Source organism: Aspergillus clavatus, genomic scaffold, assembly GCF_000002715.2.
Source record: "Aspergillus clavatus NRRL 1 1099423829796 genomic scaffold, whole genome shotgun sequence".
NCBI classification, from domain to species: Eukaryota; Fungi; Ascomycota; class Eurotiomycetes; order Eurotiales; family Aspergillaceae; genus Aspergillus; species Aspergillus clavatus.
The window spans coordinates 926,071-952,125 of NW_001517103.1; the positions used below are offsets into that span (position 1 = coordinate 926,071).

General features: G+C 53.1%; 10 protein-coding genes across 10 annotated transcripts; 4 read left to right on the plus strand and 6 right to left on the minus strand.

Moving 5' to 3' along the window:
- Positions 1 to 81: 81 nt before the first annotated feature.
- Positions 82 to 1,940, minus strand: ACLA_063860 (putative Cytochrome P450 oxidoreductase; the record flags this gene model as incomplete). The annotated part of the gene is made up of 4 exons (XM_001273840.1): positions 82 to 358; positions 569 to 749; positions 819 to 1,460; positions 1,544 to 1,940. 4 exons carry the CDS (start codon positions 1,938 to 1,940, stop codon positions 82 to 84), a joined length of 1,497 nt encoding a protein of 498 aa, XP_001273841.1.
- Positions 1,941 to 2,311: 371 nt separating this feature from the next.
- On the plus strand, positions 2,312 to 10,357 carry ACLA_063870 (type I polyketide synthase; the record flags this gene model as incomplete). The annotated part of the gene is made up of 11 exons (XM_001273841.1): positions 2,312 to 2,494; positions 2,555 to 2,641; positions 2,695 to 2,752; positions 2,812 to 3,145; positions 3,203 to 3,728; positions 3,781 to 4,330; positions 4,385 to 6,614; positions 6,882 to 7,273; positions 7,328 to 9,087; positions 9,150 to 9,467; positions 9,530 to 10,357. 11 exons carry the CDS (start codon positions 2,312 to 2,314, stop codon positions 10,355 to 10,357), a joined length of 7,266 nt encoding a protein of 2,421 aa, XP_001273842.1.
- A 513-nt stretch (positions 10,358 to 10,870) lies between these two features.
- On the minus strand, positions 10,871 to 12,539 carry ACLA_063880 (cytochrome P450; the record flags this gene model as incomplete). The annotated part of the gene is made up of 4 exons (XM_001273842.1): positions 10,871 to 11,136; positions 11,245 to 11,841; positions 11,954 to 12,257; positions 12,309 to 12,539. 4 exons carry the CDS (start codon positions 12,537 to 12,539, stop codon positions 10,871 to 10,873), a joined length of 1,398 nt encoding a protein of 465 aa, XP_001273843.1.
- Positions 12,540 to 12,820: 281 nt separating this feature from the next.
- On the minus strand, positions 12,821 to 14,521 carry ACLA_063890 (FAD-binding oxidoreductase; the record flags this gene model as incomplete). The annotated part of the gene is made up of 4 exons (XM_001273843.1): positions 12,821 to 12,876; positions 12,938 to 13,156; positions 13,214 to 13,428; positions 13,506 to 14,521. 4 exons carry the CDS (start codon positions 14,519 to 14,521, stop codon positions 12,821 to 12,823), a joined length of 1,506 nt encoding a protein of 501 aa, XP_001273844.1.
- Positions 14,522 to 14,846: 325 nt separating this feature from the next.
- Positions 14,847 to 16,845, plus strand: ACLA_063900 (cytochrome P450; the record flags this gene model as incomplete). Its single annotated transcript, XM_001273844.1, has 8 exons — positions 14,847 to 14,999; positions 15,064 to 15,133; positions 15,204 to 15,563; positions 15,641 to 15,854; positions 15,912 to 16,022; positions 16,090 to 16,360; positions 16,456 to 16,616; positions 16,686 to 16,845. 8 exons carry the CDS (start codon positions 14,847 to 14,849, stop codon positions 16,843 to 16,845), a joined length of 1,500 nt encoding a protein of 499 aa, XP_001273845.1.
- A 431-nt stretch (positions 16,846 to 17,276) lies between these two features.
- ACLA_063910 (SDR family oxidoreductase) lies at positions 17,277 to 18,190 on the minus strand (the record flags this gene model as incomplete). The annotated part of the gene is made up of 2 exons (XM_001273845.1): positions 17,277 to 17,674; positions 17,743 to 18,190. 2 exons carry the CDS (start codon positions 18,188 to 18,190, stop codon positions 17,277 to 17,279), a joined length of 846 nt encoding a protein of 281 aa, XP_001273846.1.
- Positions 18,191 to 18,805: 615 nt separating this feature from the next.
- ACLA_063920 (terpene synthase metal binding domain protein) lies at positions 18,806 to 19,986 on the minus strand (the record flags this gene model as incomplete). The annotated part of the gene is made up of 4 exons (XM_001273846.1): positions 18,806 to 19,232; positions 19,294 to 19,480; positions 19,552 to 19,638; positions 19,695 to 19,986. The coding sequence occupies 4 exons, from the start codon at positions 19,984 to 19,986 to the stop codon at positions 18,806 to 18,808; spliced, it is 993 nt and encodes a 330-aa protein (XP_001273847.1).
- Positions 19,987 to 20,298: 312 nt separating this feature from the next.
- ACLA_063930 (transferase family protein) lies at positions 20,299 to 21,717 on the plus strand (the record flags this gene model as incomplete). The annotated part of the gene is made up of 1 exon (XM_001273847.1): positions 20,299 to 21,717. The coding sequence occupies one exon, from the start codon at positions 20,299 to 20,301 to the stop codon at positions 21,715 to 21,717; it is 1,419 nt and encodes a 472-aa protein (XP_001273848.1).
- Positions 21,718 to 21,900: 183 nt separating this feature from the next.
- ACLA_063940 (SDR family oxidoreductase) lies at positions 21,901 to 22,918 on the minus strand (the record flags this gene model as incomplete). Its single annotated transcript, XM_001273848.1, has 2 exons — positions 21,901 to 22,787; positions 22,819 to 22,918. 2 exons carry the CDS (start codon positions 22,916 to 22,918, stop codon positions 21,901 to 21,903), a joined length of 987 nt encoding a protein of 328 aa, XP_001273849.1.
- Positions 22,919 to 24,087: 1,169 nt separating this feature from the next.
- Positions 24,088 to 25,744, plus strand: ACLA_063950 (Zn(II)2Cys6 transcription factor domain-containing protein; the record flags this gene model as incomplete). Its single annotated transcript, XM_001273849.1, has 3 exons — positions 24,088 to 24,219; positions 24,309 to 25,576; positions 25,639 to 25,744. The coding sequence occupies 3 exons, from the start codon at positions 24,088 to 24,090 to the stop codon at positions 25,742 to 25,744; spliced, it is 1,506 nt and encodes a 501-aa protein (XP_001273850.1).
- Positions 25,745 to 26,055: the final 311 nt, after the last annotated feature.

Consider the following 26,055-nt stretch of genomic DNA (forward strand, 5'->3'; position numbering starts at 1 on the left):
TACAACCCCCAAAACCTCGATTCCAGTCATGAACTCACAAGCCCACAGCCAAGCTTGCACCCAGCACCTCCCCTTATCACACTAGCGAGGCTGGATCCGTAAGCGCACATTACCCAAAGGCGCCAGAGTAATCGTGCCTGCACTTTTCCCAAACAAGTCTCTCTCAACTACTGCCGGGTCCGATCCGGGGGCCAGACTCACGCGGTATTGTCGCAGCAAGGTCGCGAAAAAGGCAACGTACTCAGCCTGGGCAAATTTGCGTCCAAGGCAGGCTCGTGAGCCATCGGAGAATGTCAGAAGTGTGCCTTTCATTTGCCGGGTCTTATCGGAGGCAACGACATGTTTTTCGCCTTGAGAACTGCGCCAGCGGTTGGGATCTAGTTTGTACGGTTCTGGTCAGTATTTCGGGTGATAGTGGACCGCCGGAGCATTGAGGTAAACTCGGGTCCCGGCAGGCAGGTCGTAGGACTTTGGGGTTCCATCGGGCCCCTGAGTAATGATGCGTTCGGACTGGTGGATCATCTTGGTAATGAGAGTGACACCCGGGAATAATCTGAAGGTTTCATACATGAAGCCGTAAGTGTACTCCAGGAACTCGAAATCGTCCTCATACGTGAGCTCCGATCGGTTGGCGGATTGAGCTCGGGCGTGGGCACTGTCAATCTCCTCGATTACTTGATCCTGGATGTCTTGATGAAGGGCGAGAACAGCTAGCCCGTATATGATGGCATTGGCGGTGGTTTCATATCCTGGTCACCATGTCAAAGTTAGCCCATCAAGTTCAAACAGAGGTTGTTCCAGGTTTTGAGCAGACGCACCAGCCAACAGGTAGATAAAAATATTGCCCATGGTTTCATCCTCGGTGAAGCCCTGCCTTCTTTCCCCTGATAGTCTTGAGGACTTCGCCGACGGCGGTTCCGAATCAAACACCATCGACGCTCGAACCACGGCGGTAAGAAGATTTCCTCGAGATTCCTTGTCAGCGTGGTTAATATCCGCCGACAGCTTTGCCCTTTGGTCGCGAATGATGTCTCGCAAATATCGATCTAACTGAGCGTGCGCTAGGGCGGCTTTGTTAAGTATGATAATGAGCACCCATCGGGGAAAGAGGAGGATCGGCACCATAAAGTGCAAAGTGTCCTGAAGCGCATGCAAGAAGCTTAGTTGATAGCCAGCAGGAATGCCCTCATTTTCACCGTCCTTGCTCCATTCTAGCCGTCTACCAAAACCGGCCAAAGAAATTATAGCAAGCGTCAAAGCGTTCACATCTTTCTGGATCTCTATGGGCGGAGATTTTGCCCAGGCCTCCGTCAGGCGCTTCGTTTGGTGTATTGTCTCCCTCCAGACTAAGCTGTTGACGCCGGAGAGATCACCAAATGGGGGTGCCGTGATGCGGACATGAAACTGATACGTCTTGCCCTCGGCGGTAGCAACGTTCATGCCATACGGCTCGAGAATCTCTGTATCGATAATAGTTTTAAAAATACGAACGCTATATACGTATAGAAAGCCCGGGGGGAGGGGAGGAGTTGGGAGATCATACTGTACTTATCCCGCGGCTTCGTGAATGTGTTCCGGCGGCTCAAGACATCCCTGCCCATCGTCGCATCGGCGGAATAGCAAATAATTCCCTCCGGAGACACGCAGAGGAACAAATCGCCGAGATCGTCATGGGCCTGTCGTTTGTCCTCCCATGCCCAGTCCTTAACGAAGAAGCGGCACCAGCGCGGCCAGCCTTTGCCGCGGTCTAAGTACCCGCGGTATAGGTACCGGAGAAGAGGATTGAAAAGGAGTGCTAACACTTCTGTTTCAAGCAAAGGCGTGATGGTGTAGGGCAGACCTGTCTTGCGGGCGAGTCTGACGTTGTGCGCCAGGCGAATTACCTTATACAGAAATAATGCCGCCAGTATGGTGAACGCGGATGACAGTAAAGGGAGCATTTTGGGACATAACCGGGCCAGGCTATTCGAGAGAGAGCCTGGAATCAAGAAGAGCTTATGGCGTTTGATCCAGCCGGGATTTTCTAACCTTGTCAGACTCCATTCTCCCAGATTTCGCCCCAGAGCCGGGAGGTCACGGAGTTTGCCAAATTGGGCAAGTTCCACCTCCGGTAAGCTTAGCTACCTGCCTGAGTATGTACCTACACTGTAGTAGAATGCTTATCGTCGATCAAGTAATCTCGGCATGGCTCTAGCATGGTACATAGGGGAAGCAGAGCCAGCTAAGTGACAGGTCAGATCAGCGCAGCCACTCGGGTGTCCATAGACTTTGAACCTGCATCTTTGGTCAGTGTCACTCCATTACACCCACCATGGAGCAGCAAACTATGCCACTCGCCATCATCGGTATGGCATGCCAGTTCGCCGGAGATGTCTCAAGCCCTGAGAAACTCTGGCAGTTGTGTGCCGATGGAAACAGTGCTTGGAAGGCGATTCCTGAGTCCCGATTTGCACAGAAGGAATTGTATCACCCAGATAACCAGAAACAAGGGACGGTACGTTACTTGCAATGACAGATAAAAAGGAGCTCATACACTTACTGATTCAACGCCTAGACAAACGTGGAAGGAGGACATTTCTTGGAGGAGGATGTATCCCTCTTCGATGCCGCCTTTTTCAACTTTTCATCCGAAGTGGCCAATGTAAGCGTCCGTCGAGGGAAATCAGCTAACTCAACTAACCTTCTCTTGCTCAGACTATGGACCCGCAGTTTAGGCTCCAGTTAGAGACCGTGTATGAAGCACTTGAGAATGGTGAGTCCCTTGCAAGCTTGCCAATAAGAGAACGAGGGAATTGATCTGGGTTTCGGTAGCTGGCATTCCGCTGGACCAGATTGCGGGCTATCGTACTTCTGTTTACGCCGGCGCTTTCTTTCGGGATTATCACGACAGTCTGATGCGAGACCCAGCCACTCTGACCCGCTTCTTCATGACCGGGAACGGATCAGCCATGGCATCGAATCGGATCTCCCACTTCTATGATCTCCGTGGGCCGAGCATGACAGTCGACACGGGTTGCTCAACGACCTTAACAACATTGCATCTTGCATGTCAGAGTCTGCGTAATGGAGAGTCAGACGTTTCGATTGTTGCTGGATCGAACATCTTATTGAATCCCGACATGTTCGAGTCCATGTCGAGCTTAGGGTGCGCACACTCTTTTCCCAACTAAGTGAGAGAAATGTACTGACGTATCTATCAAAGATTTCTATCGCCGTCCGGCAAATCCTATGCATTTGACCACCGCGCATCAGGCTATGGACGTGGCGAGGGCGTCGCCACGTTGATTGTGAAGCCTCTGACCAGTGCACTACGGGATGGAGATCCTATCCGAGCCGTTATCAGGGAAACAGCACTGAACCAAGATGGTTGGACCCCGACAATAACGTCCCCTAGCCAGAAGGCCCAGGAGGAGCTGATCCGATTATTCTATCAAAGAGCTGGTCTGGACCCCCTGGAAACGAGCTACGTGGAGGCTCATGGAACCGGAACGCCAGCTGGCGATCCGGTGGAGGCTGCGGCTCTCAGTGCCGCTCTTAACACGAACCGATCGTCCCAGGAACCTCTACTGATTGGCTCCGTGAAATCGAACATTGGTCATACGGAGACAGCTAGCGGACTGGCCAGTATTATCAAGGTGACTATGGCTCTCGAAAAGGGCTATATTCCACCTAGTGCGAACTTTGAAAAGCCGAACAAGGACATCGATATGAACGGATTGAACATAGAGGTGAGGAGAAATAACGTACGACTTTCATGAAAGCCTGGCTGACAGGGTCTAGATCCCAACCTTATTGAGGCCTTGGCCACAAGCTCTTCGAAGGGCATCTGTCAATAACTTCGGATACGGCGGTGCCAATTCGCATGTCATTATCGAATCACCAGCGGTACTAACACAGCCTTCGCCAGCGATAGTTTCTGAGAGCGGCAGTTTGCAGTCCAGGGTTTTTGTCCTCAGTGCCAAGGAAGGGGCGGCAGTGTCGAGGATGGCATCAAGGATGGCAGAGCACCTTCGCGGCCTCACTTTGGATGATGAAAGCGCATATATGCGCCATCTGGCATTCAGCCTCGGGCAGCGCCGTTCAAACTTTCCATGGAAAGCGGCATACTTAGCATCGACTAAGAAGGAGTTGATCGAGAAGCTTGAGCAAGGCCAGGTCACTCCCCAGCAGGCCACTGAGCAACCTAGGCTTGGATTTGTCTTCACCGGGCAAGGCGCGCAATGGTATGCCATGGGCCGGGAACTCATTGAGGCGTATCCGGTATTCAAGGACGCCCTACTCGAGGCAGACCAGTGTCTGAAGAGCTTTGGCGCCAAGTTTTCAATTATCGGTATCTCTCACCCTCTTCAACTTCATCTTGTTCGCAGCTAATGACATTAAACAGAGGAGCTCAGTCGCGACGAGGCGTCGAGCAAAGTCAACACCGCCATGCTAAGTCTCCCGCTTTGTACAGCCGTACAGATTGCTTTGGTAAAACTCTTGCGGTCTTGGAACATTTCACCCATCGGGGTCACCGGTCATTCAAGTGGTGAGGTTGCCGCCGCGTTCACGGCCGGCGCGATCGACGTGCGATCTGCAATGGCAATTGTCTACATGCGAGGAGCCCTCACATCTAGTTTCCAAGAAAAGATTGGATCTGGCCGCGGAGGGATGGTGGCAGTAGGTCTTGGAAAGGAAGCTGCCGAGGCCTATGTCGCGAAATTAACGACCGGAAAGGTTGTTGTAGCCTGCATCAACAGCCCCGAGAGTGTGACAGTATCCGGGGACATCACAGCCATTGAAGAGCTGGAATCGCAATTAGTGGGCGATGGAATATTCGCTCGTAAGTTGAAGGTGGAGGCTGCGTATCATTCGCATCATATGCAGCCCTTTGCAGACGAATATTCGGCGGCACTGCAACAGATCCTCCGCGATGGCAAGTTGGATGATGACATTATCTATTCATCGCCAGTCTCTGGCACTCGCACTAACGGAGATGAAGTCAGTCGCGCAGAGCACTGGGTACAAAACATGCTCCAGCCTGTTCTCTTCCTCGATTCTCTGACCAACTTGTGTCTTTCCAGTGACTTGAACCAACAGGTCGACACAATCCTTGAGGTCGGGCCACACAGTGCTCTTGCAGGTCCCGTTCGGCAGACAATGGGTCTCCCTGCGTTCGAAGGAAAGCGCATTTCTTATCTCTCATGTTTGTCGCGTGGGGAAAACGCGGTTGAAACCATGCAATCCCTTGCCGCTACTTTGCGCAGTCAAGGCACTCGTGTGGATCTGAGTGCTGTGAACTTCCCCATCAATCAAGAAGGGCTCCGAGTCCTCCACGACCTCCCTTCTTACCCATGGAATCATGCGCACGGCTATTGGGCGGAGCCACGTTTGAACAAGGAGCATCGTTTGCGCCGGCAGAAGCACCACGATCTACTGGGCAGTCCTCTCATTGGAGGCAACGCACTGTCTCCAACCTGGCGTCATATCATTCGTCTATCTGATACTCCTTGGCTTCGTGCCCACAAGGTCCAGAGCAACATCATTTACCCAGGCACTGGGTACATATGTATGGCCATTGAAGCCGTACACCAATTATCGCAAGGCCAAAGCCACGCCATGTCGAGCGTCAGTCTGAAGGACGTCGAAATCTTGAAAATACTGATCGTCCCCGAGACTGAGGCGGGCGTGGAGGTCCATCTAACATTGCACGAGAGTTCAGATAAAGTGCTAACCGGCCAGCTCTGGCAAGAGTTCCACATTTACTCTTGCGACAATAGTGGAAAATGGAGCGAGCACTGCAAGGGACTCATCGCGCGTAATCAAGGCAACGAGGCGTACCAGAGAAATGCTAGCAGTGATGACAACGTCTACCTTCGACAACTCAAACCGCAGGAGCTTTATCGTACACTTCAAGCCAAAGGTATTTATCACGGCAAGGCCTTCCAGAATCTTGTTTCAATTCAGTATAATCCAGGTCGCTCCCTGTGTACTTTGCGAGTTGCCGATACAGCATCCTCAATGCCGTATGGTGTTGAAAAACCTCACGTTCTACACCCAACGACATTGGACTCGATTTTCCAAGCTGTATACAGCTCTCTGCCAACCAGTGCGCTCAAGGCCAATACCGCTATGGTGCCCCGAGCATTCAAGCGCATGGATGTGAGGACATCGATGTCTAGCACACCTGGTCATGTTTTCCAAGCTCAATCCATGCTGCATCGGGCCAATCCACAGGGAATGGAATCTTCTGTAGTAGTTTCTGACACCACCAGCAAAGATCCCGTCCTCACGGTGGACGGTCTATACTACCAGTCACTCGGGATTGTGCCAGAGGCTGATGGTGAGAAGAACGATAAACAACACCATTACACGTTGCAATGGGCACCGGATATCTCCTTCCCGACCCCTAGAACTCTGAAGGCAGCGCTCCAATTCGCCGCCGATTTTGATGAGATTGGAATCATTCGCGACATCCGAGAAGCGTGTTTCTACTTTATACGGCGCGCATTGGCCAATCTCGCCGAAGATAGGGTCATGAAACTGAATTGGCACCAGCAGCGGCTCTGGGCATGGATGAAGGTGCAGATCAAACTGGCCCAGTTGAACGAACTGGGGCCCATAAGCTCAGAATGGTTCATCTGATCGCCAGCGCATCAGCAAGATCTCATCAATCAAGTTCGGGTTGCCAGTGTTGACAGCGAGATGGTCTGTTGAATTGGAGAGAACCTTTCTTCAATTCTAAACAACGAGGTAGCCCCTTTGCAGCTGATGCTGAAGGATGATCTCCTTTCTAAGTATTATGTGTAAGCAGCAAGATGGAGGTGCTTGTACTATCAGGCCCAGCAGCTGACCTGTCTTTTTGCTCACAAGAGTCCCCGGGCAAAAATTCTGGAGGTCAGGGCTGGAATGGGAGGATGCACTGAGCTTGTCCTAGATGCACTCAGAGAGCAAGATGCACTTGGCTCGCGCTATCGTTGTGCCAGCTACGACTTCACCGACATTTCGTCAGGCTTCTTCGAAGCTGCCAGTGAGAGATTCAAAGAAGTGGGTGATGTGATGGAATTCAAAAAGTTGAACATTGAAGAAGACCCGTCAGAACAGGGATTCGAGAGCAACAGCTATGATCTTGTGATTGCCAGTCAGGTCTTGCATGCGACTAAAAATATCAATCGCACGCTGGCAAACGTCAGAAAGCTGCTTCGCCCAGGAGGAAAGCTCCTTCTGGTGGAAATCACTCGGGATGAGATCGATCTGCAGCTGATATTTGGAACTTTGCCTGGATGGTGGCTAGGTAGGCACGACCAACTTCGGAAGATCAAGTAACAACTACTAACATCAATTGCAGGAGAGGAGGCCGAGCGTCAGTCAAGCCCTTCGCTCACCATCCCTGAATGGCAGGCGGCAATGAAGAGTACGGGCTTTGATGGTATCGACATGGAACTACATGACTGTGAGGATGAAGACTTCTACGCTTTCAGCGTCCTTATGGCAAGCGCCGCCATCCCAGATCCAGCCATTTATCCACAGTTCACGATTGTGTACAAAGAGATGCCACCCCCCAAGTGGCTGCATAAGCTGATCACGTCTCTTGAAAAATTGACGACATTCAAGCCGGATGTACAACAGCTCGGTGCCTTTGATGCTGAAGGTAAAACCTGCTTGTTCCTGGGAGAGATGCACGAGGCTTTGCTCGACGAGCCGGGCTCAGCGGAGTTTGGTTTCATACAATCCCTCCTCATCCAGGCTGCCGGTGTTCTTTGGGTGTCCCGCGGCAGTACGATTCACTGCGAACGACCACATAACACTCTGCATACCGGTCTACTTCGCGCCCTTCGACTCGAACACAGCAGCAAGAGATTGGTCTCACTGGATATTGACCCCACCACTGCGAGATGGCCGGTTAGCGCTATTGCGACCATACTTGATATTGCCCGAAGACGCTTCCTCCTGGCACAAAACCCAAGTCATCTGGACAATGAATACGCTGAGCGTGGTGGGATCATGTGTGTCCCCCGTGTCTTTGAGACTGTCGATGAGAGCTCGAAGACCGCCCGTGGCATCGAGAGCCCCGGGACGAAGACAGAGTTGTTCCATCAATCCAGTCAAAAGCTACGCCTCCAGGTGAGCACCCCTGGACTTCTGGATACCCTCGGCTTCGTGGCTGAGCCCATGCAAATCAACCCAATACCAGAAGAATCAATTGAAGTTGAGCCCAAGGCGTTTGGGTTGAACTTCCGGGACGTCATGGTCGCGATGGGCCAGCTGAGCATGGATATAATGGGCTTCGAATGCAGTGGTGTCGTGACCCAGGTGGGCTCACTCGCGTCTCAGCACGGATTCAAGATTGGAGACCGCGTATGTGCTCTCATGCGAGGTCACTGGGAGAATCGTGTATGCCTGCATTGGACTAGTGTGGTCGCCATTCCAGACGGCATGACTTTTGAAGTGGCCGCCTCCATCCCCATGGCGTTCACGACCTCATATTACGCCCTGTACGAGACCGCGCGTCTTCAGCCGGGGGAAAGCGTGCTGATCCATGCTGCTGCAGGCGGTGTCGGCCAAGCAGCAATCATCCTGGCGCAGAGAGTGGGAGCTGAGGTGTTTGTGACGGCTGGATCACCCGAGAAGCGGGAGTACCTCAGCCGCCAGTTTGGCATCCCTGAAGATCATATTTTCTCCAGTCGCGATGCCGAGTTTGCCAGTCAACTCATGGAGATAACCGCCGGAAAGGGGGTCGATGTTGTGCTCAACTCTCTGGCTGGGGAGCTCCTCCAACGTACCTTCAACTGTGTTGCACCTTTTGGGCGATTTGTTGAAATTGGTAAACGCGACCTGGAGCAGAATAAACAGTTGGAGATGCACGCCTTCACTCGCCATATTTCTTTCTCCAGCGTTGATCTGATTGCTCTTGGGGAGCTCAAGGGAGCGGTGGTGTCTCGCATCATGAACGACATCATGCGACTGATCAAGGATGAAGGACTTCGGCTCATCCAACCGATTACCACCTACCCTATCTCGAGAATTCATGAGGCCTTCCGGATTCTTCAAGCGGGTAGACATATTGGAAAAGTGATTGTGATTCCCGGTCCGGATGACCGAGTGAACGTAAGTTCGCGTGTTCCGTCCCCTGTTCAGACAAAGACAATAATACTAATGCACAATTGCAGCTTCTTCCGTCTGGGTGGCCTCTTCACCTGGACTCCGAATCCACCCATCTGGTTATTGGAGGCATGGGTGGAGTTGGCCGATCTATCTGCGAATGGCTGGTCCAGCGAGGCGCCCGAAACTTGATTATCATGTCTCGGAATGCCGAGCAGCAAGCGCAGGGCAGCGCCTACGTGAACGCACTGCGGGCATCGGGATGCACGGTGGTCGTTGCTAGCTGCGATATCTCTGACAAGTTTGAGCTCAAGCAAACTCTAGACGGTTGCTTGCAGTCGATGCCACCTCTTCGGGGAGTCATCCATAGCGGCATGGTACTTCAGGTGAGCAAGCCCCCCTCTCTTCTGAACGCACACTTGGCATTTTATGGCTAATCGCACCACAGGATACCGTCTATGAGAATATGTCGTTGGAAGACTATGCCAGGGCTGTCCGGCCGAAAGTACAAGGTACCTGGAACCTGCATCAGGTGTTGTCCGACGTGGATTTGGTGTATTTCATCATGCTATCCTCCTTGAGCGGAATAACCGGCAACGTGAGCCAAGCAAACTATTCCGCGGGTAATACCTTCCAGGATGCGATTGCTCGTCATCGCAGCGCACGAGGACTGCCAGCGGTGGCCATTGACTTGGGAATGGTCCGCGAGGTGGGATATGTCGCTGAAACGGACGGGGTGGCCAACCGACTTGAGCGCATGGGCTTCCGCGCGGTGGATGAAGAAGAGGTTCTGCATCTCATCCAGGAGGCGATTTTGCGCCCCCTCCGCCATGCCACTGACTCGCAAATCCTTACCGGGTTCAATTCCCATCTCAGTACCGGTGACACGAATGCATTCTGGGCTAAGGACCCGATACTGGGCGGTGTCCTACGCGCAACGGGCACCAAGTCGACAACACGATCCAACCGAGTTCATGATGCGATGGACCTCCGCGAACAGCTGACGAATGTGCCAATCCCAAACGATCGATTGGTTGTGCTCGAGACCGCCATTGTGCGTAAGCTAGCGGCGATGTTTTTCGTCGAAGAAGCAGCCATTCAAGTGGGCGAATCTCTCGCTAGATATGGAGTTGATTCGCTGGTGGCGGTGGAGTTGCGTAACTGGCTTGTCGTCCAGCTCGGAATAGAGGTGTCCATTTTCGACATCATGCAAGGCGCGTCTGTGAAGCAGTTGGCTAGCAGCCTTGTCGCCAAATGGGCTGCTGCCGCCGCTTAAGCCTCGAATGGCATCCCCTCTGGATCTTGCTTGCTATTTAATACAATGGTACTGCTAGCTTGGCGGTTGTTGGTCATCGTTTCTTCGGTCATCCGAGTGCGTTCCAAGCTTAATTTCAAAGTAATAAGGCTAGAGAAGAAGAATAAATAAGATGGAATTCCGGTGTATGGTGTTTCGCATGTTCTAGGTGCTACAGCTCGACATATTCAACCAACGCTGGCTAAGTGTAGTCCACTGCTTGAACCGGATTATTGGTACTATATGAGTGGCGCAAGCCCTTAGCTATATCTCGCCCATGCACCTTGATATATGCTTCCCAGAGCTTTCTGCCCTTTCGCCCGCCAGCCACTCATCTGCCTACAGGTCTCTGTCTTTTCGTCGTCGAACCAGCACCTCCACCGTTTCATCCGGCATATTCTGCAGCTCGAATGAATAGTTAGCTGGTCGCTCAGTCCGATCTCCGGCAAATTGAAAATCATAGTTAAGCAAGAAATAGGCCATGATCAGCTTGATTTAGTTGGCTGCGAAGAAGCGCCCAGAGCATGCGTGCTTCCCGTACCCCCAGCTCAGACTTGACGATGCGTTGGTCGTCACAAACCCGGCCGTCTTCTCTCCAGGAGTAGAGGGGACGAATCGAAATGGTGAAAATGTCGAGGGTGATGGGTAGAAATCGGCATCTTGCGAGATCGCGTGGACGGGCACCCCGATGATCGTGTCCTTTGGAACTACTAGTCCGTCATGGAGGATACGGTCGGACCGGATGACTCGACCAAAGGTGACTATATATGGTTATATCGTCCTCAGTCAGTGACCGGATGCTTTTGTCAAAAAAAAAAGAAGAAAAAGAAATAGAAAGGAAGGAAAAGAGGGGGATTGGCGGGACTCACGGAGAGAGAGGGGATTGAACCGCTGAGATTCCTTCATTAAGCTGTCCAACTTGACCAGTTTACTCAGAGCGGTTTTGGTGAGAAGACTCCCTTCCTCACAAAGCACTGATTCGATCTCTTCTCGCAGCGGCGCAATATACTCCGGCTGGGCGCACAGATCGTAGAGCAGATGGGTCGGCACCGAGGAACTAGTGCGAATGGCAGCAAATGAGATAGCCAGGGCAGTATAGGCCATGAATTCTGGAGTCTGATCAGCCGGCCCGGCGCCGTCCCAGAGCATCTGCAGGAGGTCAAGAGGCTTTATGGTGCCTTTCTCAGATTCAGACCGCTCCTGCACAATTGGACAGATGAATTGGCGGGCGACGGTGAAGTGACGGCGCACCCGACTCATCTCAGGCAAGACGTGTTGAAGGATGGGTCGGAGCCATGCCGGATACCGTTTGAGTTGCTGCGAGGCCAACCACGTATCAGTGGTGAAGTTTATGGACGTATCCGTCCAGTTTCGGTTTCGGCTGAGGGCTTTACCCCCCAACATGCGATTCGATGCTCGTGAGATAATCTGGGTGAAGATGTCGGCCATCCGGACCGGTTGCCAATCTAGCTCATATGCTTCAGTGAGTTAATCATCCTGGTAGTATGGTAGTAGCATCAACCCACCGTCCGACGGTGTTCACAGAGACCGGTATGCGTGGACAATCTCATCGTATACATCGGGCATAATCAGCTCTATTAGCGCGATTGTGAGAGGTTGCATAGAAATAATCGCTACTCTCAGCAGCAGCAGCAGCAGGGATAACCATACCAAGGGATGTATTCAGGGACTGTTTGACGACATTCGGATGTAAATGCCATTTTTGCCCAATGGTGGTATATTTTCCTTCAAACATCTCCGAGAAGCTGGCGGTGAAGTCGACCTCCTCGTTCGCGGCATTCTTGAGTTCATCCAGATATTTGGTGGGAATCATCAAGCGCTCCCCGGCTGGCGATGGGACGTAGAATAGTCCCCCCTTTGTCTAGCATGACATCAGCCGATGGGTTGGAAATGTGTTCTTCCGGGTGAGTACCTTCTGATAGCCCTCGAGCATAAGGTCGGCGCAGCCGTGGATGAAGTTTTGGCGAGCCTGCGAAAGAGGAACTTTGCCACCGTTCAGACCCGTCACATAAACCCCGGGTATCAAACGGTTACGTCCACGGCCCGACACCCTAGACAACAAAAGCAAGGCCAAAGAAAGAAGAGCACTGGCCTGGAGAAGGAGGGCAGCGCCCCCGGTGACGGGGGACAATTCGAGAATCATGATGTTCGACAGTAGCCGCAATAACGTCTGAATTCTGTCTATGTCTATAGCTAAGCAGAACGGGATTTGCTATTGACTGTGAAGTATATCATGGAAACTGAGGCAGAATTGACCATCTTGTAGCGTAGCCAGCCAGATTAGGCAATACCCGGGGAATCCAAACCATCCCAGTTAGGAAATCCCGGCATCTGCCCCTTGAGGATCAAGTTAACTCCAATGTTCGCAAGTGTCCCAACGGCCGAACATCCATATTCATAGTCTGGATGATAGACTGGCCCCCTTTACACCCCCAGCTTGAACCCGCCGGGCGACAGAGTCTGGAAAACCCCGGACGGATCTGAATTACACTTGGTGGTTAGCAGAATCTCCGATGGGGGTACCTGGACGACCAAACGTACCGTATTTCTTCCGAATGCTCTTCAGTTTGCTAAGTGATTGGCCCTTCCCATATGTCTTGAACGGGACTTGGCTCGGGCCGGCATCGTTGAGGTTAACGAAGGGATAATGGACGTCAGCGGCCTTGGCCTTTGACTCGATTTCGGCAATGACTTTCTCGGAAAAGTGGGCGATTCGGTCGTCGTGGTCGGCGTTTGTCCACGTGTTGGATATCAACAGGACTCAATATCGTTAGTCGATCACGCATGCATTTTTTTTTTGACTATTTCGGTGCTTACCGAGGAACGCTCCGTCGGCGGGATCGAGATCGATGGCGTCTCCTCCTGAGGCACGCGCAGCATCGAGCCAATCCTCAGTGATGGTCTGGTAGGTAATGCTAGTGAGTAAATCTGACAAATCCGACACTTGCTCCGTCGCAGCCTTGATAAAGGTGGTGTTGGCGAGATAGACTGCCTCCGGTGTGGCTTTCACAGCGGTGGCCCAGAAGGAACGCCTGGTAAGAAGATTAGGGTTCAAGCCCCGGTCAGCCAAAGAAGAACAGTCGAATCCATGAAGGCCAGGATGACTTACCGGTTACTTCGGTCCCAGTATGCAGAGGAGTTCTGCTCCACGATAAAGTTCGTGAATGGGCGTAAGGAGGCGGAGTTGCTCGCGGCGCGGATGTCGGTGAAGGCCTTGAGTGCGGCCGGCTTCTCGACAGGGGCATTGTAGAGCAAGACGGCGGCGGGCTCAATCTGGCTGGTATTGGGATATATCAGGAGCAAGGGATCGGCTGCGGCGAGGGGATCAGCAGATCCTCCTTCCGGAGACGAGAAGTTCGCCACAGCGTGGATGTAGGCATCAAGCGAACTGGCTGGGTAGGCCAGAGTTCCACCCCAGACATCTTGGATGGCGAAAGTCTTCATATCATACCGCGTGACGATGCCGAAGTTTTGCGAGCCTCCTTTCAGCGCCCAGTAAAGGTCTGTGTTGGCGCTGGCATTGGCCTGGACAATGCAGCCGTTGGCAAGGACCACCTCAAAATTCACCACATTGTTCTTGGACCAGCCAACTTTGGATCCGTAGTAGTTGATGCCTCCTCCGAGCAGCAAGCCGCCGACGCCCACTGGGCCGAATCGGCCTCCGGCCGTGGTCAGGTTGTAGTCGGCCATCCAAGTGTAGACATCGTACCACCGAAGCCCCGGGCCAATGTGAACCACGTCGTGATTGGCCGTGAGCTTGAGCGTGTTCAAGCGAGAAAGAGAGATAAGAACGCCATCCGAGATCGAGTTGGCCCCGGGGTTGGGCATGTGGCCACCACTGCGCACTGCGAACTTGGTCTTGGTCGTGCGTAAGATTCCAATGGCGGTCGAGACGTCCTTAGAGGATTCAGGCTCGAACACGCAGTAAGCATCTTCCACACAGGTCTGGGACCAAACACTGTCGACTTTCGTGGTGTACGACGCTGAACCAGAGACAGTGGTGTAATCTGGGAAGGTGGCCACGAGCTGCGCACACGCGGACTTGCTGCTCGCCGCTATAGTACGAACAGCCAGTGCTGCAGTGAGCAGCGAGAGTAACGCATGGCGCCGGTAGTTTGACATCATTGTCGTTTGACAATTGGGAATCCTTGGCTATGGGTTGCAGAACGCAAACGGCACGGCTTAACGCCTTTATCTTGGTCTCTTCGGGAACTTCCCTTCTGAGCATCGCCGCCCCCGACGCCGTACAAATGCGGTATGCCCGAACTTCAATCCACTACAGCAGACCTAATTGATGGCGTACCTGCATGCTGAGGTTCTGGGCAGTTTTCTGTCACACGCAAGAAGTTCAGGTGCAGGAGTCGCTGGTCCCGCAGCCCCCGATCTCCGAATCCTACAAAAGGTACCTAGATGCATACCTACACTGGTATCATTTGGAAAGTGTAACACAATGGACCAGTTCAAAGGGCAGCCTGCATGGGTTCTCATTGGAGTGAGCGGGCTCATGGGAATCATGATATGGATAGCCCGACTATTGATCCAGGCCTTTGTGTCTCATCCCCTGGCTCACTTCCCGGGCCCCAGACTATCAGCTCTGAGTAATGTCCGTATCATTGAAATGCTTAATTTTCTAACTCTGGAAATGCTGATTGTTCATTCTTATATAGCTAAATTATTCATGGGCCTACATGGGCGGCCGGCAACCATACGATATTCTCAACTTGCACGCAAAATACGGTGGATATATCATCATCCTGCTTCTGTTGTGAAGATCCCGTTCTGACATCTCAGGGGATGGGCCTTATAGGTCCTGTCGTGCGTGTGGCACCGAATGAGCTTTCTTTCAACACACCGCAGTCCTGGAAAGATATATACGCGCCACGAAAAGGCCGGCCCACGTTCATCAAGAGCGACTTTTACGACGGTGGAAACTTCGCTGATCAAGCCAGCTCGGTTGTCAGCGAGCGTGATCCTGCAAAACACCGCGCGATGCGCAAGTTTCTTGCCGCCGCCTTTTCAGAACGATCACTGCGCGAGCAGGAAGGTCTCGTCACACAGGTCATTGACGACTTTATAGACCAGGTTGGTCAACGGGGCAACTCTAAGGAGGGTGTCGACATGACGATGTGGACTAATCTGCTCACCTTCGACATCATCGGCCAGCTGGGTAAGTTCAAATGCTCACCCTTTGTCGGTTTTTCCTTTCAGAGGCCACGCTGACCCTGTCCTCCGCATATACACTAGCCTTTGGGGAGTCGTTCCATGGCCTCGAAACGGGGAATCTCCATTTCTGGATAGCGGTTGTTACAGAAAGCATGGGACAAGCCGGTCTCTCTGACTTTTTGAAACGCTTCCCCATTATTGGCCACATCTTTTTAAAGCTCAACCCACGCTGGTTAAACAAGCTCATGGATGGCGCCATCAAACACCAAACGTATACGATCGACTTGGTCAAACGGTACTCTGCCCCATACGACACTCATTAATGCTGAAATACTCATGTTCAATTGTCTAGGCGAATCCAGCAAAAGACCAACCGGAAAGACTTCATGAGCCACCTGTTGGCAGAGCGCAACGCATCCCAGATATCGGATATTCAGTTAGCCGCTCACGCTTCGGACTTTGTGTACGCACCGATCAACTGCCCCCATTTCCTTGCCAGCCAAAGCGACGCTAAAAGGGGGCCACCACAGCATCGCGGGGAGTGAAACAACAGCCACATGTCTGGCAACCGTCATTTACTACGTCGGTCGTAATCCGCGCATCCTCAAGGCACTGCAGGAGGAGGTCCGATCCGCCTTCGGAAGGCCCGAGGAGATCAACGGACAATCCACCTCCTCGCTTAAGTACTTGCATGCGGTATGCCTCGAGGCATTGCGTATCTTTCCCCCGCTGGCATTGGGTTTGCCACGGGTGGTGCCGGAAGGCGGAGAGATGATAGATGGGTACTTTGTGCCAGCGAAAGTATTACGATATGAAGACTGTTTCCTCCGGCTTCTTCATCCCCTTTGGGCCTGACAACGAGAGAGAAAAAGACAACTGACTATTCTCATCCGTAGACAATCGTCTCCACAAACCCATTCGCTGCCAGCCTCGACCCGGCGAATTTTGATGCCCCGTGGGTCTTCTGTCCAGAGCGCTGGCTAAGACTGAGTGCGGAGGACCAACTGGAGGCCAGTCAACCCTTCTCAATGGGTTCACGCTCATGCCTGGGCCAAGGGTGAGCTCTCCTTCTCCCGCAAGCTCTTCCATGGAGGTTGAGGGAGTATCGCTGACAATGATTGGACAGGTTGGCCTGGTTGGAACTGCGGTTGACCTTGGCAAAGCTTTACTACTGGTATGATCTGAAGCTGGTGGACGATGAGCTGGAATGGCACGGGGATGTGGCCATGCATCTCTTGTGGGTTAAGCCCAAGCTCATGACGCAGGTGACTCCACGGGCCAAGTGAGTGGGACGGTGTAAAATGGAATAGATCCTCTCGTGTTACGTGGAAGGGCGTTCAAGCTAGTCATAGGTCTGAGCCTCCGAGGGTCCCCGGAATGTGCGTTGATGGATTTCTGGGAGTGTGTTGAGCCGACTGCTGTCAAAGGGTCTTTTCTAGGCAAGCTAGGATTTATTACACTGCAGCTCCTCTGTTTTGTTAAGACCTAATTTACAATATAAAGCCCGTGGAGCGGTGGGTATCCGCTGAACTGCAAGGCTCCTTGTGGGAAATTACCACCCCTCAGGTCAACAGATAATTATCTAGTGATAACATATCATGGACAGACCTAGTCGTTATTCTATGATATATCCAGTCTATGCAATGTTCTTTCAAGGCAACTTGTCCAGCCCAGTTCCTGCCTTCATTGCCCGGTCCTACGCGATACATATCAGTAATCAATTCATGTCGAAGAGAGATGGGAAATGAAAGAACCCAGGGGCACTCACTAAAACAGCTGTCGGCATGTACTTGGACATAAACCTCACCATGGAAGCCATAGCACCACGCCACACAGGCCCCGACGCTCCGCCCAAGACATCCTTGACAGACTCGCGAGCAAAGTCTGCCGGCGCGCTCTTACTCGAGACATCCTTCCCGACGCCGCGTGATTGGATCTCCGGGAGCGCCTTCTGGTAATGTGAGTTTTCGGGCAGGGTCAGGTCTGAATGCGACATGACATTTGTTGCGACAGAGCCGGTGACCAGGGAAATAACCCGGATGTTGAAGGGCTGCAGTTCCAACCGGAGAGTCTCACTCCAAGACATCAGAGCGGCCTTTGAGGCGTTGTAGACACCTGATGGGAATCATCAGCGGGTACTTCATGAATTGTCTATCGCGACCGCCGGGGCAGAGGAGCCTCACTCATCCAGGGGGCGTACAAGAAGCCCGAGATGGAGCAGACGTTCACGAGGGTACTGCCATTCTTGGCAGCCTGCAGCAACGGCATGAAAGCCTGGGTGACGGCGAAGACACCCCAGAAATTTACATCAAAAAGACGCTTGGCCTCGTCGATCGAGGTGTCCAGGGCGGGATAGACGAGAGATTGGCCGGCGTTGTTGATGAGAATGTCGAGGGAGTCACCATTCGAAGACAAATCCCGGCGGACGGTATCGACGGCGGCAGCAATGCTAGCCGGGTCGACGACGTCGAGGGCAACGAGAGTGACATTGTGAAGTTTGGCAAGGTGGTCCATCTTGGCTGGGGAGCGGGCTGTCGCGTAGACTCTCAGCCCTTGAGCGTGGAGTTCCTCCACCAGGGCCGAGCCGATGCCTCCGGCGCTACAGCCGGTGACGAGAGCGCAACGGGGCATTGTGAGATTCTTGATGAGAAGAAGGGGAGAAAGAGGGAGTGGAAGATGCAACGGAGAAGGGAGGGGAAAGAAAGGACTTTGCATTTCTTTCTTTGTTTTCCTTGCCCCCCCATCGCTAGGAAGGGAAAGTTCCGGAGTCGAGGAGAGGAAGAAGAAACACCTTTCTGGTTGCAACTACCTAGCTAGCGCCTCAACCCTGCTTTGGTGCCAGATAGACTGGGGCTCCCCTGTTTCAGAACAACCTGCAATTCAGCACTCGCGGGTTGAATAACCATGGGGACATCCCAATCACTCGCTGCTAATTTCTATGCGGGCCCAGAACCTAAGAGACTAATACGGTCTACCGAAGGAATAACATGGTGGGGGACGTAGTTACTACATGGAGCCATCGGGAGTATCTCACAACAGTATAGGATTGTAATATGGAAAGTCATTGAAGGTACTGCAGATGGTGTCAGAGTCACTTAGAGGCCAGCCACCGATAGTCCAATACGAAATGCCTCATGGGCATTTTAGTCCTCCAGCAAATGGCGAGACCTCGGCTGTGGGCATCCACTGCTTTCAAAACAGTGCTGTGTTTTCCCACTTGTTCGATGAAGATTCCAAATAAAACCCCTACGCACTAGCGGCTGCCTCTTTTTCAACATAGCGCAGGGTTGTCCGACTCCACAGCTCATTGCCGCTCATCTGATATTCCAGCCCCTTCATATAGAGCTTGACGGCCGGACGACATCCCATCGCGAGTTGTTCCGCCGTGAGCCGATCGTGAACCTGATTCCACTCTTCGACCATGGCCTGAAGTAGCCGCTTCGTCGCGGCGATGTCTAGATTAGTTGCTTCAGCCAGCACCTTGACACCCGAGCAAAGGGCTGATCCTTCCTTATGACCCGACTGCGACGCGCGCACTTCTTTCTCCCAGCTCCACATATCATTCACCACCGAGATCTGCTTCGAACAGTTACGATCGAGTGGCACCATCGCCGCTTGCTCCTCGGGCGTCAGCTCGAGGTCCATGGTGAATCGCATGAGCGCCGACAGGAGACTGACGATCGACGCTCCGGAGTTAGCAAAAGAATCACCACGCTAGATGGATCTTGACTCACGCCTTCCCCACATCCCGCTCCCGATAGACGAGGTAGTGACCTAACTCCTTGATCGAAAGACGGGCCTTGTCTGTCTGCGCGCGCATGAAGGTGAAGGTGGGCTCGAGAATGCCATCCGCTAGGATCGGGCTCGCAGCACGCATCTCCTCCCAAAGGTCGTACATCATAAACTCGACGGGGATGTCGCCTGTCTCTCTCATATCGCAGTAAGTCTCGGTTCTGGCGTACTTAACTAAAAATCATAGAAAAGTGCCTTACGGTTCGGGAGCACATCTCCCCGCATGAGGGGCATCAGATGGGCATTGTACGCCTCTCCGTCCTCCAAGGACATATCTTCTAGAATATCTGACCTACGGCTTGAGCACGGTTTTAACAGACAAGGTAAGGCGCATTCTACTTACCATAAATGAGAAATAGGATTGTTAACAGCTTGCACGCAGACAGAATACGGTCATCGCGCGCCAGCGGGAAGTAGAGGCAAGTGACTCGACCGAAGCCGGCATTGACGAAGGTCTCTCGCCTCTTCTCAGAAGAAAAGGGCCAGTGTTGCAGGAAATAGTCGTCATTCTCACGGCAGGTCTCATCGGCACGGGGATGGATCAGGGGCTTCCAGGCCGAACCCGAATGGCTTTTGATCGCCCCATTCAGCAACAGCTGAGTCGAAATGGCACCGGTGTCAATAGCGGACGGCATGACGTTAATCTGAATTGAACAAGTTGAACTTCTGGTTTCAGTACTCTCAAACCAACAATAGCCTTTTTTATTCTCATAGATGCCCGGCGAATTCGGTACTTTCCTAATGCGGTCAGCCCGAGAGGCTCCGGTGGGAGCAGTCCGCGACCACTCCGCTCCCATCGGCAACTTGACCCTCTTGTCGCGCGGCGAGTGTCTGGGTATGTATGGAAGAGGCATTGCAGCGAGTGGGAGATTCCTTCACCCGTCTATTCTCACAATCTATCCATCATTTGAGTGTCAACGGTCCCGAACCGTGAGGTCAACGAAAAGATGCATCAATTCAGCCCCCTGGACGCGATCATGCCCCCGATCTTCAACGCACTGATCGTGGGATGGTCATGTCCAGACGACGGTCATGATTCTCTGGGCTCGGTGCTGCAACGCTCGCTGGCCCTTGTCCTCGAAGAATGGCCTGATTTGGCGGGGGAGATCGTCGCTCCCCCAGCGGACGCTCCGCCACGAACACAACCCACCATTCGGCCCTTGGGGGAGCTTGGCTCGCCTCTAACCATTTGCGACTTCACCGGCCCCGACAGTCCTTTCCCGTATAGCTATGCCCAGCTTCAAGCTCAAGGGTTCCCGACTAGCAAGCTCGATGGTCAGCTACTGGCCCCCTTGGCTGGCGTTGCTACGACCCAGCGTGTCATGGCAGCGCAAGCCAACTTCATCCCTGGTGGCTGTCTTCTCTCGGTTGGGGTCTCACATCAATTCACCGATGCCTACGGGGTTTACCTGATTTTCGAGAAATGGGCCCAGTATTGCCGACAATTCCAGGGCCTCCCGGCGCAGCCTGCAGCGTTCCCTCCCGCGCCGTCTCAGCCCCAAACCTCCCTACCTCCTGTACTTCAGGTGTCCCATGACCAGGCGGCCGAGCAGTACCCGACGCTGAAGCAGCGGCCGGAGTTGTGGAAGCTGATCGGCCTCGACTGGCGCGGATCTGCCACCTCCCCACCACCTGAACCTCCCTTCCAGCTCGCAGCAGGGGGCGCGGAGACATGCATCTTCTCCCTCTCTGTTGCAGCTCAGGCGACCCTCAAGAGAGCAGCCTCCGCTTTCTCCTCCTCGTCTCCTTCCCCTATCTCAACCAACGATGCCCTAGTAGCCTGGATCTGGCGGACCATCTCCAAAGCCCGCTTTCCCACAGGCCAGCCAAATGCGCCGTACCGAGACAACTCCTACGTCTCCGTCGCCATCGATGGTCGCAGGCCCCTCTCAATCCCCGCTGACTATGCGGGCAACGTGGTTTTCTGCAGCATGACCAACATGCCGATTCACGAGCTCACCAACCCCGACACCCCGCTGGGCGAGATCGCCGCGCGCATCCGCCAAGAAACCACTGCCAACCGCGATCCAGCACGGCTTCAGGAGGCTGTCGCCCTGGCCGCGGGGATTCCTCACGTCCGCCAGCCCTTAGCCAATGCCTTCCCGAGTTGGTTTGCTGAAGATCTCGTCACCACTTCCTGGGTCGGGCTCCCCTTCTACCAGCTAGATTTCGGCCCGGCACTGGGGTCTTCCGGGCGCATTGATACCTTCCGGATGCCCCGTGGCCAATTTGCAGGCATTTGCAGTTTTCAACCACGCGCGGATGACGGGTCGGTCGAAATGGTCGTCGGATTGTTGGCGGAGCAGATGGAGCGGCTGGTAGCGGATCCGGACTTTGCCCAATTTGTAACCCTAGTTTCCTCGTAGTTCTTAACTTTCCGTATTTATTTGGGAAAGTTAATGTAGAAATACCCATCGTGATAGGCTTCTAAATAACCTTTTGTGGAAATTGCCTGTCTACCCCAAGTCTATCGCTGGCTCAACCAATCTATTTGACCCTAGGCGTGCCTCTCACTGGCTCGCTTCATGCGTATGAACATTGGATTATTTTCATTCCCCTCCTTTCAACCCGCCGAATCGCATATCCGTCAACTTCTGCTGCAACGCAGTCTTCTCCGTGTTCCAGGCCCCAAACCACCCTGCTCTCCGTTCCGCCAACGGCTCTTCAAGCTCGGTCCACTTGTCTCCCAGGGTGAGAATGACGCGGCCATTCCACCGGCCGGGGCCAAGTTGCTCGGGCCCATCATTCCCATAGCTTTCAACGCAATTTTCTTGCGAGGCGGTGGCGGAATAAACCACTGCAAGGGCCACATGCCGCGCCGTGCTGACGGGGGCCCCCGCGGCCATGATGGGGGCGGCCAGATTGGCTGGCAAGAGGCTGGTGATGGTAGCAGCGGGTGCAACGGCATTGATGGTGGTGCCGTACTGATGCGGCAGGGTGGATCGCAATGCACGGACAAGGCCCACCAGCGCTAGTTTCGTGGCACTGTACACCGGCAGACTATGCTCGGGCGAGTAGGCCGTGGCACTGGTCGTGAGCACAAGACTACCATTCTTGTTGCCAGCGCGGCGAAGCGCCGACAGACTCAGCTTGACGAAGTTGAGGACCGCGCGGTAATTCACTTCCAAAACCGCGTAACGCGGCTCTTCGAGGTTGCCCTCCGCATCCCAGGTGTCGGCGAAGTAGTCGCATTCCTCCGAGACCCCGGCGTTCGCGATGGCGATGTCCACCTGCGGGATTTCGTCGAAGACTGCCCGGAGCACTGGCCATGAAGTCACATTGCAGGCCCTGTAATGGATCCCGGATTCTCTGTTCTCCTCTTCCTCATTCCCCTGGTGCTCCTGGGTGGGGGGTGGATGTATATCGAGCACATACACGGTGGCTCCTTTAGCGGCGAGCAGTTGGGCAGATTCCCATCCAATGCCGGAGCAACCGCCTAATCCAGTCCGGGGTCAACGGGGTCTCACAACTGAACAGGAAGGCATTGGGATAGAAGATACCGGTGATGATGGCTGTCTTCCCCTCCAGACGGGGAATATCATCTACGGAAAGATTGAGAGAAGTCATTTATGTGTGTGTCTGCGTGCTTGGTGTGGGGGATGTGATTGAGTCTCATGCTCTACAAACACAACCAGCCCGAAGTCAGACATTAAAATATAGTCCCATTCGACCGAAATCGGATCAGATCTCATCATTCGCGAGTATTCCTTCTCCTCGACTGACAACGTCAACATGCCAACCCAGGTTAGTCCCCATTGCGAGCTACGGACATTACCCAATACGAGTATATTAGGCCATTGTACCTCAAGTTCTGTAGCTTACATTACTTGAAAGGGACATTGGGTCCGAGCATACTTAGCCTCCGCTAACTAATCCAGCTAGATTGGATATCGTAGATAGGTAGGCTGCCGTACGGAGTATACAGGCATCCATAACTGCCCACCCATTGTGTCTAACGATGAAAGGAGACCGAAGCCGAGTTAATTATTCTGTCGGCGAGTTTCAGCCACATATCAAGAAAGCGGTGATGAATACATACTGTGTAGTACTCCACGAGACAATATCTACTATGTAGGTACAGTGTCGGCGCCGGTGGGACCTGAGGATTGCTCGGTCACATAACATTGGTAATCACACACGTTTTCAACACCACGCAAATTCCTGAACATAGCCAATCATACTCGTGATAAGCTTCAAGCTTTCCTGTTTAGTATGTCAACGACTGCTACCTAATTGCTGACATCCAGCACCCCACATCTCAAGCCAATCCCGTTGCTGCAATGCACAGCCATGCTTCAAATTATATTAACACTGTAGGCCCAATCATACAAGTCAGTATCCTTCGAGCCGAGCCGAAGACGACGATTTGACGGCGACGGGAGGCCTGAATTCTTGGTCACTGATCACTCTGTTCTGCGGGCATTCCTTCCGAGTTCAGACCAATGACATGACTGCTACAAATTATCTTGGATCTAGTGTAGTTCTAGTGTTATTACACTAGAGCTTCTCTTTACTGTTAAGTCTCCTAGTGGTATATTCCCGCCCTTCGCACCAGTACTCCACTGGTTGGATCTGGGCCGCCAGGATGCGTTCCGATAACCCAAGGCTCAGCAGTCAATGCTTGAGCCTCCTGAGGTAGCTTATATCTCCATAGCATAGATGGAAAGATAAAACAGACAGTGGCGCGTTAGGTCCAGCTTTTCTAGCCAGACAACCTCGATCAGTTCAATCCCACAATGTTTGGAACCCTGCGCTACCTGCCTAAGAAGAAGACCGGGGAGTTCCTGAAGCGTGAATCAGGGGTTGTGGGAAATATAGCAACCAACAAACCTCAACACTCAGCCTGTGATAATTGCAGGGTAAAAAAGGTATGTGATCTCAAATGCTGAAAGGCGTAATGCATTCACAGCCCATGTTCAAACCAGCTAATCGGGACAAATTAAAACATGTCAAATAGATCCGCTGCAGCGGCCGAAGAGCAGGATGTTCGCGGTGCAAGACCCTTTCTGTACCCTGCAGGTATACCCACGTCCCCACGCGGAAATGCAAGAGGAAGCAAGCGCCCAGCTCTTCAAAAAAAGACAACGAGAACGAGACCTGTCTGGAATCTAGCGCGGCACCCGGCCGATCTCCCGCGAGGGACGCTGCCGCTACAGCTGCCGTGCAGCCGTCCCTGTTGACGATGGAACCGCATGGAGTAGACGAGAATTACATCGGGCTGGACAAGGCAATGCACCGGGTCCAAGCTGACCCAGACTCGGTCCTGGATCCGATGTTGAAGGGCGTTTCGACTTGGTCCAGTTGCCTCAATTGGTCTCCAGGAAGGGATGGCACCTTCATGCCGGACCCAGACTGTCCGATGGCGGGGAATCCACACGTCCCGGCTGATTCCTTCACTGCTAAGTATATTAACACCGCACTCTTGTCGGTCCTGGGACCGCGCCCCAGAAATAAAATACTGATGGACGACAGTTACTCTGGGTCGGAAAATACTGCACAGCAACCGCCGCCGCCGCCCGCCGCCAGTGGTTTCACACCACCGGGTCTACTTCCGACTCCACCGTTGACCCATATTCTTGCCTCCACCCTGAGCACAATCCGATCCATTGAGGATACCCCTGAGATTGCTATGGAAGAGCAATCGTCCTGTTCGTGCCTTAACTCGGCCGTCTTCCTACTGGACGAATTGGAGTCACCCCATCATGAAGGGGCCCCCGGCGAGCAGGGTCTCGACTCCATTCTTTCGATCTACCAGGAAGTGCTCTTCCTGTGTAAGCGCATGATCAGCTGTGACTCCTGCCGAGGGAAGTCGGAGAATATGATGGTGCTCACCATGGTGCTTAAGCGATTAGCTATTCTCTGCGGGGAGGTGATTGATGCTTTTATCGCGCAGAGGGAAGCAAACGGTCCGGGGGTACCGCCCGTACCCGTAGCCATGATGGAGAAGCAGCCTTTGGTCCTGGGCGAGTATGAGATCGAGGATGGAGACTACGAGGTCATGATGGGGGTGTTGGTGACAAGGCGGCTGTCGGAATTGGAAAGCTTTCTAGCCCGCATGAAGATGATCAGCTCCCTCACCCGCCGCGCGCACCAGCAGGCAAGAATGGCGCGCGTTGATCAACATATTAAGGACTTGTCTCGGAAGCTCACCTCCGTCTGCCCTCTTGTCACAGAATTGCGGGTCGATCCGAATAGGCCAGTGGTCGCGAATGCTGGGAGAAGCATGTAAGTTACGAAATATAGGACTATGGATTAAAATGATAGTGAAGACAACGTGCTCTTACCAGATATTTCTGTATGATGGTCCGAATGAAGTCTTTGATGCCCAACCCTGGATGGAACATCTCCAAGGTCATCGTCAATGAGCACTTGAACTGCCGCCTGCTGAGGTAGGTCCATATTTGCTGGGGTCTGTTTCTCACTTTTAGCTCATAGTTATGCCTGTCTCGATTGCAGTTTCTGCTCGATCAGAAGAAATCGAACGGGAGAAAGAAATCGTGGTGAAAGCAGGGAAGCGAGAGAGGGGATGTCATCCAACTCTCGGGAGTTGCCTATTTGGGCCAAACTCAAGCCGGACTGGGCTATCTCTGTCAAGCACGATACGCCAATAAACTCGGTTGGAAGTGGACAGGTATATATCACGAGAAGGTTTTCTGTCAGCCAGCCGTTGGACAGCTATGCCAATGCTGCCTTTGCTCCAGATC